This window comes from Poecile atricapillus, chromosome 7 (genome assembly GCF_030490865.1).
Source record: "Poecile atricapillus isolate bPoeAtr1 chromosome 7, bPoeAtr1.hap1, whole genome shotgun sequence".
Lineage (NCBI taxonomy): Eukaryota > Metazoa > Chordata > Aves > Passeriformes > Paridae > Poecile > Poecile atricapillus.
Genome location: NC_081255.1, coordinates 7,755,859 through 7,771,559, shown reverse-complemented (window position 1 = coordinate 7,771,559; position 15,701 = coordinate 7,755,859). Strand labels below are relative to the sequence as shown.

Sequence of the window (15,701 nt, the reverse complement as noted above, 5' to 3'; positions counted from 1 at the left end):
GCTCATTTAGACCCCGATCCTTGTGCTTTTGAGACAGCAAGAGCCAAACCGGTGCCAGCTTGCCAAGAAAAGGACAGGGCGGAAAATGGATTTGAAGAAGGGTCACACAGTTCTGGATTTATAGGCTTTCTCCCATTAGGAAAGCTTCACCAAACATTTCAGAGCTCTGAAAGTGATTGACTTCCAAGTCAAATTTACCTGTGTAATTGTAACAACAACCCTTCCATTCACTGTTTCTGCTGTCACAGGGGGATGCAGCCATTCTGTAGATATCTGTCTTTTCTTAATTACTGCTCACAGAACACTTGCCACAAGTTAGAGTGGCTCATTGCTATCCAGCCATTACAGCTGCAAACATCGTGCCTGGAAGTGCAGCTTTATACTGTATCACATCCATTCCGTTTGGCTTTGTTCTCCCCTTTCTCTGCTCGAGCTAATTGATGTGAAAATCATTCCCATCCATTTGTCTGCCAGCTCGGTGTATGGGAGACAAATCCCTGTCCTGTGCTTTGTTTGTGAACACCCTGTGACTTGGAGCTGAGCAAAATTGATGTGCTGTTGGCTTGAGAAGCTGCTGCAGGAGCTGGCCAAGCTGGCAGCAGTTAGCCAAGCAAAGCACAGAAGATTTAAGAGGCAGGGTTAGTGCACTGGGGCTATTTTTATGCTTTTTTTTATTATTATTAAATAATTCAAAGGTGGGGGGGAAATGCATCCTCTCAAGTAACTTCTGCAACAACTGTTGTGTTTGAATTGCAGGGAGGGAATACCTTGATGTTTGACTGTATCTAGCCAAACCTCACTGGTGCAGCGCTTTCCTACGTGAAATTATTCTTGTTGCTTTGAGTCTCTCACTGCTTAATGAAATAGTCACGTGGGAATTGTTTTGGGAAAGCTCAATCTGTGGCGCTGAAGATTTCTGCCACATTATTTAAACACACAAACACATGCTATATGCTGATATAAAGCAGCAGCTGTGCAGACTAAAGAGTTTTTCAGCGTGCAGAGGTGATATCCCCTCTATAAAGACTGTGACTGTACGTTCAGTTTAAGGTTGTCTTATCACTAAGGTTTATTTTAAGAAAGACATGGGAAACAAGTGGATTTTGTAGCTGTATAGCTGCCTGAGTATGTTAGCTAGAACTGTTGATCATTGTTAACTTGCCTGACGCTCTACAAATAGTTTTAAATATTTCCATAGAGCCATTAAGGTTGAAAAAGACCTCTAAGATCATCAAGTCCAACCATTTTAAATACCAAATTTGTAGCAATGCTTTTTGTTACACAATAAGTAGGTTGAGATTCTCCTGGAGGTATTTTTTCTTCCCCATCTCCTGGTGTGCTCTTGCACAGAAGGTCTCCAAAGCCCCTTACACCCCATGTCAAGGGTGTAGCATGCTGCAGATATTTCTTGGGTGGAACATGTCAGCTGTTTAATAGTGCACAATTACAATGCAGAGCCATTTAAGGCACTAATTAGAAAATATTGTATCCATTTAGAGTTGCAGAGAGAATATATAGGTAAGCAGAGTGTAATTACCCAAAGTGGAATTGGCCCAAGACTTGAAATCCATACTCCTGCAAATAGCACAAGGAGATTTTTAATGACTGTAGATGATCAAGCTTCAGGGTTTTGTCTTGTTCAAAAGGCACCATGTGTAGCAGAACCAGCCTGCCAGTGTCATGGGCTGGACCAGTTGCACAGTGCTCTGGTACTCCTGAGCTGTCACAATTAACTGTTGTTTTTCCTTTATTGGTCTCAGGCAAGTTCAGCACCAATAAAATAAGATTCTCCTTGTCCAGAGACAAATACAAACCAACATATTTTAGCCACTAATCTGTAGCATGAGTTTTTATACAAAGCATAGAAGTGACTTTATTTTATCATGTAATTGTGCAATAAATACATTGAATAATTGCAATATTATTCCTCTACACATATATCAAGACCCGGTAATCATCTGTTGAAGTATTCATTGCTATTGTGTATATTGCAGATGTGCCCCTTCCTTTTGAGATAAACATCTGTGGCTTGAAAAAAGTTGGTATTTGTCCAACTGAAATACTAATTACCAGTCCAGAGATAAATTAACAATGCTAAACATGAATTAAAGATCTCTCCATATTTACCTATTGTTTTAAGTTGTACTCTTTCCCCCTTGTAGACTTTGCTAGGGGTGCTGAGTGCAAGAATATGAATCATTAAATGGCCTGTGCATGTCATCAGTGCTTCCATAGAAAGTCACTGTCAGAAAATTCATTCAAATGCAAGGTTAATTAGTGTAACATTAAAATTGCATGTTAAAAAATTAATTAGTCTCTGGGTCAAAAAGTGTGAATTTCCTGACTTAAAGTCATGCTCTACCTCTGCTGCCATGCCCAGGAATATCCAGCAGAAGCAGTGTGAGCTTTGGTCACAGGTGTCTTCTGCCCCTCCTGCTTTCTGGCACTGTGGCCAGGAAATTTGGCTCACAGTTCCCATTAGCAGATAAATGAGTTACTCACCTTGTTCCCCACTGCTTTGTCAAGAGATTTATAACCAGGCATGGGCTAATTGAAATGATTTCTTCTCTGAGGGTCTGTGACTGTTTTCTGTGGCATATTGAAAAACACAGGTTAGTCTGATGGTGTCACAGCTTGAGGGAGGTGATTCCTGCTCATCTGCAGGGTGATTTCCAAGAAATCCCCTACAAGTGTTCTGTGTGCTGTCCTAAACCAGGAGAGACTAATAGAACATTAAGGCTAATTTACTAAGTGTACCTAGAAGGTTTTCTTTGTTTGCTATCTCAAATCACTTTGAGTTACCTTTCTCATGGATCCTAAGCTACTCCTCATGCCCTTGGGCGTGCAGGAAGATTTGAACTTCCATTACATCCCTCCCCATGGTGGCAGGCACCTGTAGAAAGGGGATGGGAAGAAAACTGTGGAGGTTTGGGAGTTATGGATGCAGAAGCCTGCCCAAGAGAGGACAGTGAGGGCTGCCTGCCCAGACACCCAGTTTTAGTCTTTTCTTCCAGCAGAGACAGGTTGAGTGTTTCAAACTTGCCAGAGGAACAAGCGTTTGGGGACTTGGCATCCAGGTGACTTAGGCAGCACTGAATATCCTGCCCTTGCTGTGTAAGTCATTGCTCCCAGAAAAGTCAGAGGTGCCAAAATCCTAAATATATATAGGAAAACAAATAATGTGCTGGCTCCTGTGTTTCATACATTGCTGCTTTTCCCCTCTAAATTTTTTGCTGGCTTGTGGGTGTGGTGCTAAATTAATAAAAAATTGAACTATGTGTTGATTTTGACATTTCTAGCATTAGTGTATAAGTCCAAATCACCAGGAAGTGGCACACTAATATCTGTTGTTTGTTTTTTTTTTAAAGTCTGTTAATTTTGGTATAGATGCTTATTACTTAATAGCAAGACTGATTTTCCAGGTTTTTTTTTTTTTTTTTGCTTGGCTTTGTTGATTTTCTCCTGGCTGTTTCAGGGCCGGGCTCTGCTCCACTGGGCGTGTGACAGAGGACACAAGGAGCTGGTTTCAGTTCTGTTACAGAACGCTGCCGATGTGAACATCCAGGTAAGAGGGAACACAGAGGCAAATTGATGTGCTACACAGCCTCCTGACCAAATGTTTCTGTGAAACTTCCTCCAAAACTCCACAGTGAGTTCTCTCAGGGTATTTATCACAGAAAAGCTGCTCCATTCTGGTGAGACCCCATCTGCAGTGCTGCATCCAGCTCTGGGGAAGCACAGGAAGGACATGGACCTCTTGGAGCAAATCCAGAGGAGGCTACAAAGTTGATTAGAGGGATGGAGCACCTCTCCTATGAGGCTGAGAGAACTGGGATTGTTCAGCTTGGAAAAGAGAAAGCTTCAGGGTGACCTAATTACAGCCTTCTAGAACCTACCAGATAGATGGAGTGAGACTGTTTACAGGGTCACATAGTGACAGGAAAAGGGGGAATGACTTAAATTGAAAGAGAGTAGGTTTAGATTAGCTATTAGGAAAAAAATTCTTCCCTGTGAGGGTGGTGAGGCCCTGGCACAGGTTGCCCTGAGAAGCTGTGGCTGCTCCATCCCTGGAAGTGTTCAAAGGCAGGTTGGACAGAGCTTGGAGGAGCCTGATCTCATGGAAGGTGTTGCTGCCCATAGCAGGGGTTTGGAACTAGATGATCTCTAATATCCTTTTCAACCCAAGCCATTCTGGGATTCCCTTATAAGAATATCCAAAAAAGGTAACCTGGGAAAAATAACAGAATTTTGAGCCACTGAGTTTTTCAGCCCAGATGTCTGAGCTTAGCAAGCACCAGTTTTAGGTATCTAAATAGACCAGGTTTTGACCTAAACTGGTGCAGCAACCACTTTGCAAATGGTTTCTTCCAGCCAACCAGCCTGGGTCTGCCAGTGCTCCTGAGTCAACACTCCCAGTTTTGTCAGCTTGTTGCAATTAAGGGCTGACCTGTGTAAATTTGGTCATATTCAGAAATAATTGTCCAACACATTTCTGTCAGATTATGATTGCCTGCTCTTTACTATCGTGGCACATTTTGGCTCTGCTCTCCTTCCCAGTTTTGACATAGATACACCTTTGCTGATGAATCTTTGAGCTCTTACTGATGAGATCTTCAATAAATGCTTCAGGAATTTGTAAGAAGTGGATGTGAAGCAGAGCTGCAGTCTGAAGGCTTGTGGGCAGAGCTGTAATGTTCACAGGATATAGAAAGCTGTGTTGGTATTTACACACACAGAAAATTATTGTAAAAAAGTCTGTCTTGCCCTTCCCTGGGCAGAATTTCTGGTGGGATGGGTATGAGGAAGAACAGCTCTGCAGTGGCTGGTGAGATGTGTGTGTTTGTGCTTAGGTCTTTTAATGGATTTAATAGGAGTTCTTCCTTACCCAGAAGAGGGGTAGAGTGAAGCCAGTGCAAATGTGGGGCTTTGCACATCCTGTCCTTTCAGGACCTTTCATCTCCTTTCAGTCAGAGCTAGTGAATGGTGTGTTGGATACAGACAGAACAGCTTTGCACTGAAATTGGGAAGGAGTGGAATCAGGCACATGCCCATTCCCTTCACCCTGGCAGCCTGGGAGATGGTTCTGGGTTCTCTCTGAAACATTTCTTCTCTTTGACACTTGTCTGATTCCTTTGAGGTAAAGTCTGACTCTTAGAAGAAAAAGCAGAAGAGAGAATTATTGTATTTTTTTTTTCCCCTGAGTATTAATTTTCTGTTAAATTCTTCGCTTTTCTTTTTGATGCATTGCACATTTTCTAACCAGATTATTTTTGGCCAGTAACAAAAGGTTAATAATAGCCATAAAAAGAAAAATCAATCTTTGATATGTTTTTCCCCACCAAGGTAATAAAGGAGAATTTTTTATAAAGGTCTCTGTTTGCACGTAGGTGTGTTCCCAGAGAGAGCAGACACATTTTTATTCTCAGCCATATATAAATTACAATAACATTCCAAGACTTTGTGACTTCAATTTTTTTTTTTTTTTATTTTTTTAAAATTTTGGCCTTTACCTGGAAAGAATTCACATCCAAAACAGGAGAAATTTTAAGAGAAACCAGAAGAAAAAGGGAGAGGGAAAAACTCTGGCTTCCTAACAGGCCATAAACACCACAGCACCTGCTATAACACATTACCAAAGGCACTATCAGTTAATGTGTAGGCTGTAAAGAACAGTGGCTTCAGTGTGAGGGGATATCTGGTGAATGGGTGATGCTGTTTTTCCAGAGTGATGTGCTCCCAGCAGAGGTTTCCTTCACACCTCTGTCCAAGCAGCCTCCACAATCCCACCTCTCCAGGTCTTCAGGAATTCTTCTGTCTTGTTTAATTTTGCAGCAGCACCTTCATGCAGGTTAGCATGAGAGATAAAGAATAAATTAGGGATTACAAGGGTCATGAGCAGGTAGTGAAGGAGAGGAATGTTACAGACCACTTCTTTTTTAATTGCCTATGTTTTAGTATGCTTCCAAATAGTTAGTCAAACAGCATGACAGATTTATTCTCTTTTCCATTACCTTTTTAATAAATGATCTTCCATCTTGGCTCTTTTGCAGTGTGCTAAAGGATTTAGCTGCCCTAAGCAGGCAGTGACAGTGCTGCTCTCCTGGGTGACCTGCAGCAAGTCTTACCTGTTCACTGTGCCTGTAGATGTGCCTTAATACCTTTTTCCTGCCTTATTTTAGTTACCTTTATACTATCTATTGTCAAAGTACTACAGTCTCTCAATCAAGAGGATCTACAAGGGTCAGTTTATTGCTCTTTGTTGATAAACAGCTTTGGGAGCAGGAGGAGAGGTCTCCTGGCTCTGCTCATTCTTGTAGCATGCTCAAACCCACTTTAATTCTGGGAATAACCCCATGCCCCTGGACTGCAGTGATCCAGTGCCTGTGCTTTTTGTTTCAACAGTGGTGCTGCAGTTTCCACAGGGTGGTTTGCTAATGTCACTGAAAAGCTGCAGCCACTGAATTCTTTGCTTGTTCATAATTAGCTCTAATAGCACATTTGAAAAGAGGTGGTAAAGCAATTGCCATGGGCCAGGGGATACAGAAAGGCAACAGGCTGCTCTGCTTTGTTGAGAAGGGGCATTTGTGTAATGGAATTACCTAAATCTCCAGTGCCAGGGGCCATGTCAAAGTGGGTGGTGGGATGGTGTTTTGGAGCTCTGCTGGAAAAACCCAGAGCTTGGGACTCAGTCTGAGAGCAGCCTCCTTCACTGGAACTGTTTGCCTAAACCAGCAACATAACAGTAACATAATGTAAAGGTAAAAGATTTTAAGCATAACTCAGTGCTAACATAAGAAATCCATTAATATCTGTTTCTAGCTTTAACACATAAGAAGACATGAATTTTCCTTGCAGAGGATGAGCAACAAAGGAAAACCCCTTTCCTCTATGGGGAGAGTAGCACCTGGATGTGAAGTGCTGCTCAAGCAGCTTTCAGAGGAGCTCCTTTAGTGAATCTGGGGGACATAAACCATAGACTTTCCTCCTGGACTTCCTGTGGCTGCATTTTGTTTTGATTGTGGGTACTCCATACTCCAAAATAATAATCCATGTGTTCATGTCATGCCCTTGGGAGTGTGTGGGGAACTATCTGGGAGTGGTGCTAAGCAGCTCCACTTACTGTGGTAAAGCTTTTCAGGCCTATCTGGCCATGTGAGCAAGTCTTAACATTAATATTGTGAGTTGTAAAGGGAACTGGATCATTAGACACACAGGATAATTAAGGGCTGTGTACATATCTGTGAGCAGCTGAATTTAAACCATATCTTAAGTATTTTATGATTTTTAAACTGCATCATTGTGCAATTATCAATGTTATGGTAATAACTTTCTGTGCTGAAATTTTTCTGAAATAATGACTAAAAGGATGAAAAAAGCTATAACTGATCTTCAGTTTTTATTTCTTGATTTTTCACTTTCCTGGTAAAGTGCAGATCAGTGCACTAAGACTTTAAACCACTGGTCAGCAAGTTCTCAATAGTCACTTGTGGACCCTTCAGGTGTTTGAGAAGGAAATGTGAGACCAAAGCTGAAAATCATCAGGTTAAGAAGTCTGTTACTAGCATGTGGGGTTTATTTTATTCATTTCTATATAGTAGTAATTGTGGTGAGAAGCATCTGGTGTCTGTGCTGTGTGCAGAGAGCATTGGTTGATTTTTGGTACCAGTGTTGGATTTGTATCTTGTACTGATTCATGCAATGCTGCTCAGTCATATTTATGAACTGAGATGATGCTTGTCAGCATATTTTGAGTTAGATTGGGGTTTTTATTCTCTTGTGAATCACTTAGGGTAACAGGAGGAGCATGGTTGCCTCCCCAGACTGTCTTTTTCCAAGTTCCCAACTTCCCTCCTCTGTTTGTATCCTAACACTGGTGATCAGAGTGTTCCTGGACACATGGAGCATGGAGCAGCCATCCCCTTGTAATACCTTCCTTGACTGGGGATAAAAAAAAAAAAAGAAAAAAACCTTTTCAAATGAAGACAATACAAACATAATAAATGGCAGGGAGGGTTCATCTCCTTCATGACTCAATCCTTTTCAAACAACATTATTATTGACTGACCTATTGGTTGCCAAAAAGGAAAATCAATTGTACTAGAAGTAGTTGCTGGGCCACAGATCACAGTACTAACCCAGCAGAGACAGGTTGATTTTTATCAACTATCCAAAGACTAATTTCCATCATTAGCTAAAAATGAAGTAGAAATTATGGATATGTCGAAGATTGCTAAGATTGGTGGTCTGTTAGTTTTGTGTGTTTGTGTGGGTTTTCTGTTTTCCTGCCTGACTCTTAAAAGGTTTGTGTCTGTAGAGGATAAAAAGAAGCAAGGAATAGTCAGGCCTGCTTGCATGCCTGGTTTTTTGTTTTTTTTTCCAGCCTTCTTAATTTGGATTTCACAGCAAGGGTCTTGTGTTGGAGGCAGGTAGATATTTAAAAATTAAGCTGGTCTCAGCAAATGTGCATCCCTTCCTTGCCTCCTGCACTAAACATTAGTCATGCCTTCATGATCCTGTGCCTGTAGGGAGATGGAGAAATTGATGTGGATGTTTTGACTGTTGTGACCAAGGACCACGAGCTCCATCTACACATCTTTCCCCCTCCCCAGTGGGATGGGGGATGCAAACACACTTGTGGGTAGGCTGCCAGCTGCCAAAGTCCTCTGCTGTTATGAGCATTCTCTAAACCTGGCTGAGATTAAATAGGAACATGACAGCCTCATGGCCTTGCAGTTAATGTCCCTAGGATCAATTTCTCCCTAAATATACTAAAAGCCTGACTCAGAAAGCTGTGAGGGGCCCTGTCCTGGACCTGATACTGCAGCAGAAGCTTTGGCATGGGTACACTCACAACAACCAGAGGATGTCACAGGCAATGCTGAATTGATCACTGCTGTGGGAGGGAGCTACAGCGGCAAACACATGGGGGACACTAAACAGAGATGAAAAGCAAAGCAATGAGGGCAGATTTATTAACCACAGTAGTGTCCTTCTTCCCTTAACCACCCCCCATCCCTGTCTCAGTATTTCCATGGTCAGTTTTGTCAAGCAGATCTCTGAAGACTCTGCAGCCTCGTACCCCTTCAGTCTTGACAGTGCTGCCAGTGGGTGTGAGAGCCATTAGCCAAAAGAAAGGAGAGATCTGCTTAGTGACAGAGGGTAGCATTCTACATTAGAGCATTGACATGGTGCCAGTCACAGTTATTACAAGTGGCACAGCTCCACGTCTCTCCTGCGGGTCTCTCTGTGGAATGTAGGTTGGCAGCAGGTTGAATGTTAAATGGTCACCACTCAGCAGATGCTGTTTTTACCTACTGGGAGAAAAGTCCCTTTCAGCAGAAACGTTTGCAAAATATTTGCACACTAAATATATGCTGGGAAAGGCAGAGATTTATCCCTGGTTTGCTCCTTAGCTTCTGAAGCCACCTCAGGCCTCACCAACACTAACCATCAGTTGTACAGAGATGTTTCCTTCTGCTTGTCCAGGCTGGGCTTTTTAGCATTGTTTCTTCCTATCTTCCAGCTTGACATGTCCATTCTTTGTTTCTTCTGCTCCCTGTAGACAGATGAATCATTGCTTCATGGCTGATGCAGCACAAGCAGTTGGCATCCTTGCACAGGCAGCCCATGTGCAGCACTGCCTGCAAAGCAGCTCACCAGCCAGGAACTGCTGCAGGCTCCTGTGTCCTGCAAAACCAGTGTTTGAAAAGTGAAATCCAAGAGCTGGTCCTGAAGAAACTCACAGTGATCTCTGCTGCTTTGCCCTCAAAGTCTAAAGCTGCTTTTGGGGTAATCAAAAGGCAGGGTTTAAAAAGCCAGGACCAGGGACGGTGGCACATTTTAGTTGCTTGTGGGCATCACCTTGTACCGAGGGCTGTGCTGTGCAGAGGGAGGCACTTCCCATGGCCTGTGCTGGGGCAGGAATGCAGTCTGGCAGAAGGCACATAGTTTTAGCTTAGGGAGCCCTGTGCTTGATTCCATGCCTGACAGCACAGCTCTTTTGTGGTACACTCCCTGTCTATGCTCACAGGAGTAAGAAGCAAGCAGCAGCAGCGAGCTTTGAGGTCAGTGCAGGTGGCACCATGGAGGAGAAACAGGTTATCTTGCTCCCCACTGTGTTCATGTGTCCCTGTAGAGGCAGGAAAGAGCCTTGAATGCCTCCCTGCAAGGACATGGGATGGCCCCATGGCCCTTGGTCCCAGGGTCATCTTTGAAATCAGCATGTGTTAAAACACCTGTAATTCCTGAGGTCATTGTTGGAAATGCTTTAGCCCCTCATTAAGGTGTTTGGTTAACTGCACAAACAGGATACCACTGGCAGCCAAGCTGGTTCTTCAGGTGAACACATCACCCTAGGAGTGGTCTCTAATCACCCTAGGAATGGTCTCTAATCACCCTAGGAATGGTCTCCAGCCTTGCTTCATTTCCTATGGCTTTGTCTTCACCTGTCCCTGCCTGAGGAATCACCAAGCCATCAGCTACTCTTTGCTCAGGAGAGACTGCTCTTTTCTCAGCCTCTTGGAAAAGCTTCCCCTGTTTTGAAGAAGTTCTGCCACTCACCTTCTCCCTGAGGACTCCTCAATTTGAAAAAAGCCTCAAGGCTTTCCTTTCAAATGGAATTTTGTATTCATCTGTTGTCAGCAGTTGTTTCTTCCAGTTTGTTCTAGAAACCAAAACCAAACAAACCCACACAGAACAAAAAACAACAAAAAAAAACCCACCTCCAGTTCTAGGTAAATCATTGAGACATCTCAAATTTGCAGTCTTCAGTACAAAGTTATTTGTTAAGTTTTGCTAAATAAGATTGTTCTAATACTTTAGATGCTGGGGCAGTAACTCTTGAAGCTTATTTTGGTTAGATTTTAAGATTTTTCATTATTATAGCTCCATGGATTGTAAGTGGCAGGGCAGCACTGAAAATGACAAAGCTAATTTAGTAAGTTTCCATTTCTCAACTGGTACATGTTACTTTTGCATCCATGAGGACAGTGTTGGTGCAGGAGACTTTCTAGCTCAGAATCATGTCTCCAGTGACAGGGAAGAGTGAATGCTGAGGAGACAGAGTAGGGTGAGCATACAGTGATAATTTCATATATTTTCCCAGAATCCATGGCTTGTAGGCTTCCTGAGCCACTGTTACTATCTTTGCACTTCTGGATTTTAATTTGATTAATTTCTTTCATCTCTCTTTGGATTCCCTAACTTTATGCTAGTGGGAGTCCTGTCGTTTAACTGTGCATTTGCTTTGCACTTGCCATGATTATTTCATGTGAGAGCCCTTTCTTGTGTAATGAGAAACATTAATTGTTTCACCAGTTACCTCCTCTGTCCTGCTTTTGACTTTACTGGCCTCCTTGATTCCCCTTGATCACTTCTTTTTCAGACTGAGGAGTTTTACCTGTTTAATCCTGCCCCATTTGGAATCAGCTCAGTAACTTTGCCACTTGTCATTCTTTGGGTCATTTCTAGTTCTTCCTTTTTGCTTTCAGATGAAGAGAGCAGCACTTCTCCCAGCACCCAAGCTGTAAGTGCAATATCAGATATAATGAAGCAATATAGTGATGTGTTTTCTTATTTCCCTTTTTTCCCCCAATGCCTCCTTGTTGTTTGTTTTTTAACTACCTTAAATACTGAGCTGGTGTTATAGAGCTGTCTGTAATAACTCATAATCTTTCTACACAGTGGTAGTAATAGCTGGATCAGAGCCCCTTGCTCTGGATTTAGGCTGAAGATTGTTTTTCCACATGTGTATTACTCGGTGTTTATTAGAGCTGAATTTCATCTGCAGGCTTTTCATCCTGTCACCTTGAGATCCTTTTGTAGCATTTTACAGGCAGCTTTTGGTTTAAAGGACTTGGATGATTCACTCCCAGCCTGCTTCCCCTGTTCCCTTCTGTGGGCTGAAGAACCCAGGCCTTTACACAGATCCCTCAGAGCTCCAGCTCTCAGCAACAATTGTGCAAGCTGGTTGTTTACTCCTATTCAATTTCTAATTTTGTAATCAGTTCTCAAGCAATGGCCTTCCCTCTTGCTCTATGACAGCATCATTTAATAGTCTTTGGTGAGAGGGTGTGTCCAAAGGCTTTTGGAAATCCATGTGAACAGGCATTCCTGCTCGTGTGGGTGTTGTGGTTTTAAAGTATTAGCTAAAGAAATTACTAGAAAACTTCCTTATTTTTTGTTGTGAGATATGGATTGGAACAAGAGCAAAACAGATTTAAAACTTAAAAGGAACAAAGAAAGTTTATTAACAACAACTGTAAGAATAAGAAACCAGAATAAAACTTACAGAAACCTTTTTTTCTTCACTACTTAATCATTCTTTTGTTTACATGACAACATAGAGACAAAAAACTTGGTGGCTAAAATAGTCTCAATTTTGCTGTAGTCTTTTTACCAGTTTTTGTAGAGAAAAAGAAGGGTTTTTTTGCTAATTTATGGAGTTTTTCACAAGAAAACTATTTCCTTCATGGCTTTTTATTTCTTTGATGTCAGCTGCTTGGAAATTCTGTTATCAGTATTTTTCTTCTTATTTCACATTATTCTGAGGTGTGTTAATGGGTTAATGAGTTAAGATGGGATGTCATTTTTTAAATTAGCAAATCTAAACTACTACAGTGGGATAGCAGAAGTCTTGGTGGGTAGCAAAGGCTGGTGCCATCCTCTCCCTGCCTGTCACAGAAAAACTACTCAGTTGCTTCCTTTCGTAGCAAAACAAGTAAATCCTATCTTAGAGAAATCTAGTTTATCTAACACACTAATGGACTGTACCACCTTAGACATTCCATGTTGCAATGAGTCTTCCCTCGTCTTTGAACAATGCTCAGCTAGGCTGGAATAGAAGTTTGTTATAAAACAAAGGCCTGAACATCCACAAAGGTGTGTTGAGGCTGTCTGTGGTGTTCATCCTCAGGTTAGGAGGTGCCTGTCTACAGCTGGGTACCAGCATTGGAAGAACTGTTGAACTTCCATCATCTAAATCCGTTTCTGCTGTTCCAGCCAATTAAACATTAAAATGAGCGTGACAAATAAGTGTTTGTTTATGGGTCAGTAACTCTGGAGTATGGCAGTGACATGGCTGCTCGAGACAATCCATTTCAGTGCAGGCCTGGGCAGCCCAACATCCTCAGCTGTGTAATTGCTTTTATAGGGAAAGGGAAGTAATAAGGATAATGCAGCTATCAGGCCCCGACTCACTAGTTCAGAAACTTCCCCTTGCCAATCAAATTCCTTTGGTATTCAACCAGTTTTAGGCTTGTTCCAAAGGCATTATTGTGCTGTCAGAAAATATCCTGATGGATATATGCATTCTCTCCAGGGTTGGATGTTACCTTCTTGGTTTTGTCCACCAGCCAGCCCTCAGTGCACATTTTATGGCAACAGACAGGCATGTCTTGTCCCTCTCCCTCCCTTCCCCCTCCCCTATTATATATATATATATATATTTATTTTTTTTTTCAGCACTATTAGATTATTAAATGCTTAATGACTATTCCATTCCTGCTAACTATACTTTTGATGAGCCACAGTAATAAAACTTTGTAACAGCGAAGCGTGTGTCTGGTTCCTTTATAGGAAGGGCACATTTGGGGAGCTGAAGTAATGGGGGATAAAACTCAATTAATGAATAGAAATAAAAAGAAGTAAATGAGGTAATCAAACTCAGAGAAATTAGTATTGGCAGGTCCTGAATGATGCTCTTGGATGAACAATCTTTCAAAATCCTTCCTTGTATGCCGCTGCTGTCTCTTTATTTATTATTAAAATAACATGATCCATGAGGCGCTCGGGGTGACTCCCAGCCTAGCTAATTCTAATTAATCCAGTCAGGGAGAGCAGCAGGGTAAGTGGAGCAGTCTATCGGATTGAAATTCATAACTTAATTGAGGTCAAAGTCCTGGGTTGGGAGAACAAAAGTCTTTCACTGGGACCAGGCAGATCAATAGCAATAAATATCTGGCTTGGATGCAAGTAGCTTACAGTGACGGATTATCTGACACTGGCCAGAGGTCTTGGTCTTGTTCAGGGCAAAGTCCTGTGGTATGTACAGCAGAGGGTGACTTTTGCCAGTGTTCCCTCCAAAACCCCAAACAACTCTTGAAGGACTCATGGGACCCTCAGGAGAAAGATGTCCATACAGAAGTCCACATGAGTCACGCTGAAATTTGGTTTCTCAAGGTGTCTCATCAGTAGCACAAGGGCAGGTGTCACATTAGTGCTGATGGAGGCTGGAAGAAGTTGCTCAGACTTACAGGAACTTGGAGCTAAATCACAAGCTTGTCCAGAAAAAGACCTTTAGGATCAGGGGAAACTGAACCATGGATGGGTGGGCTTTAAGCCAAGTCTGTATTTATAGCATGTTTACATAGGAGGAGAGAGGAAAGTTGGAAGTGTAAATAATCATTAAGGTGGGTTTGTAGTGTGAGAGAAAACAGCAGAGGCAGATGTGGTGCTGCCTGTTCTTCAGAAAAGCATCCAGTATCTACTGTGACCTCCAAAATGTTCTGTTCCAAGGGGTTTGCATGTGCTAAGGATGGCTGCTTTCCCAAACCCTTGCCCAAGCAAGTTTGGGTGTTGCCTGAACTCCTAAACCAGAGAGGAAGCCCAAGGTCCTGGCCTGGGATCTGTGGCCTTGCACTGTGCACACAGCCTTCCCTGGGAGTGGGCACTGAAATCCTCATCAATACCAGCAACTGAAGAAGTTTCTCTGAACTTTGAAACGAGCAGGGTCCTTTAGCTGGAGCTCAGAATTAAAATGCAATCTTCCCCTGGGCCGTTATTAATGCGAGGTTTATGCAGATTGGACGGCTCTGCTCGTATCCTCTTTGCAGAGGACAAATACTGCTGTGGTCAGCACTCGATACATCCCAGATGGATGTTGTTCTGCCAATGCACTTCAACACAGCTTGGAAGAGAGATGGAAACCGCAGCTTGGACACAGCCAGGGGCTTCGTTTGACACACCTGCTCCTCCCATTAACACTGCATGAGCCTAAAGCATCTGCTCTTGTCCAGCTTGCCAGAAATGTTCAGAAGATCTCTTTGGCTCCACAGGTCAGGTTTCCATGCGTAGGGCAAAAGCCTTGGCTGGTCAGGTGTCCAGGTTTTATTGTGATGAGCAACTGTTGGGTTTTTTGGGTGTATAAATGGTACTTCTGTACCCTCACACCCTTTTGACACTGTCTCTGGGAAACACCTCTTGTTTTCTACTGCAGGGTATTTGCTTTGTGTGGACAGAATGCAGTGAATAAGGCAGCTCTTCAGTACAAACACACATATATATATATATATATATATATATAACATATATATATTTATTTTTTTATATATATATTCATATATATTAATATTAATTTTTTTACTATATACTACTCTTATCACCTAATACTTGCTATTCTACTACTTTCCTCATTTGTGTCCCATCCATGGCACAACCTCCTCCCTCTAAGCTTGTGGTTTCACTCTCCAGATTCCTGTTGAATTATTTGTATGCTCCTGCTTCATTCCTGCCCAGCCTGTACAAGAGCAAAAAGTTCCTGAGGCTGTTAAACAATGCAAACAAAACTGAGCTGGCAACTGTCATCAAGGGGAGAAGGGGCTGAGTGATTTATTTTGCTGTATATAAAAACTTAACAGAAAAATCCAAGTACTGAACAATTTGTGACTTAACAGCAAGAAGAGCAACACATCCTGAACATACAG

General features: G+C 42.3%; 1 protein-coding gene across 2 annotated transcripts in view; it reads left to right on the top strand.

Moving 5' to 3' along the window:
- ACBD6 (acyl-CoA binding domain containing 6) overlaps positions 1–15,701 on the top strand; it is an 81,595-nt gene that overhangs the window by 38,129 nt on the left and 27,765 nt on the right. Inside the window, exons 6-7 of one of the 2 annotated variants that reach the window (XM_058843091.1) lie at positions 3,476–3,565; positions 11,384–11,524. In XM_058843091.1, coding sequence (XP_058699074.1) covers positions 3,476–3,565; positions 11,384–11,524 — 231 coding nt within the window. The remainder of the gene's footprint in view (positions 1–3,475; positions 3,566–11,383; positions 11,525–15,701) is intronic. The other variant, XM_058843092.1, reaches the window with a different exon arrangement.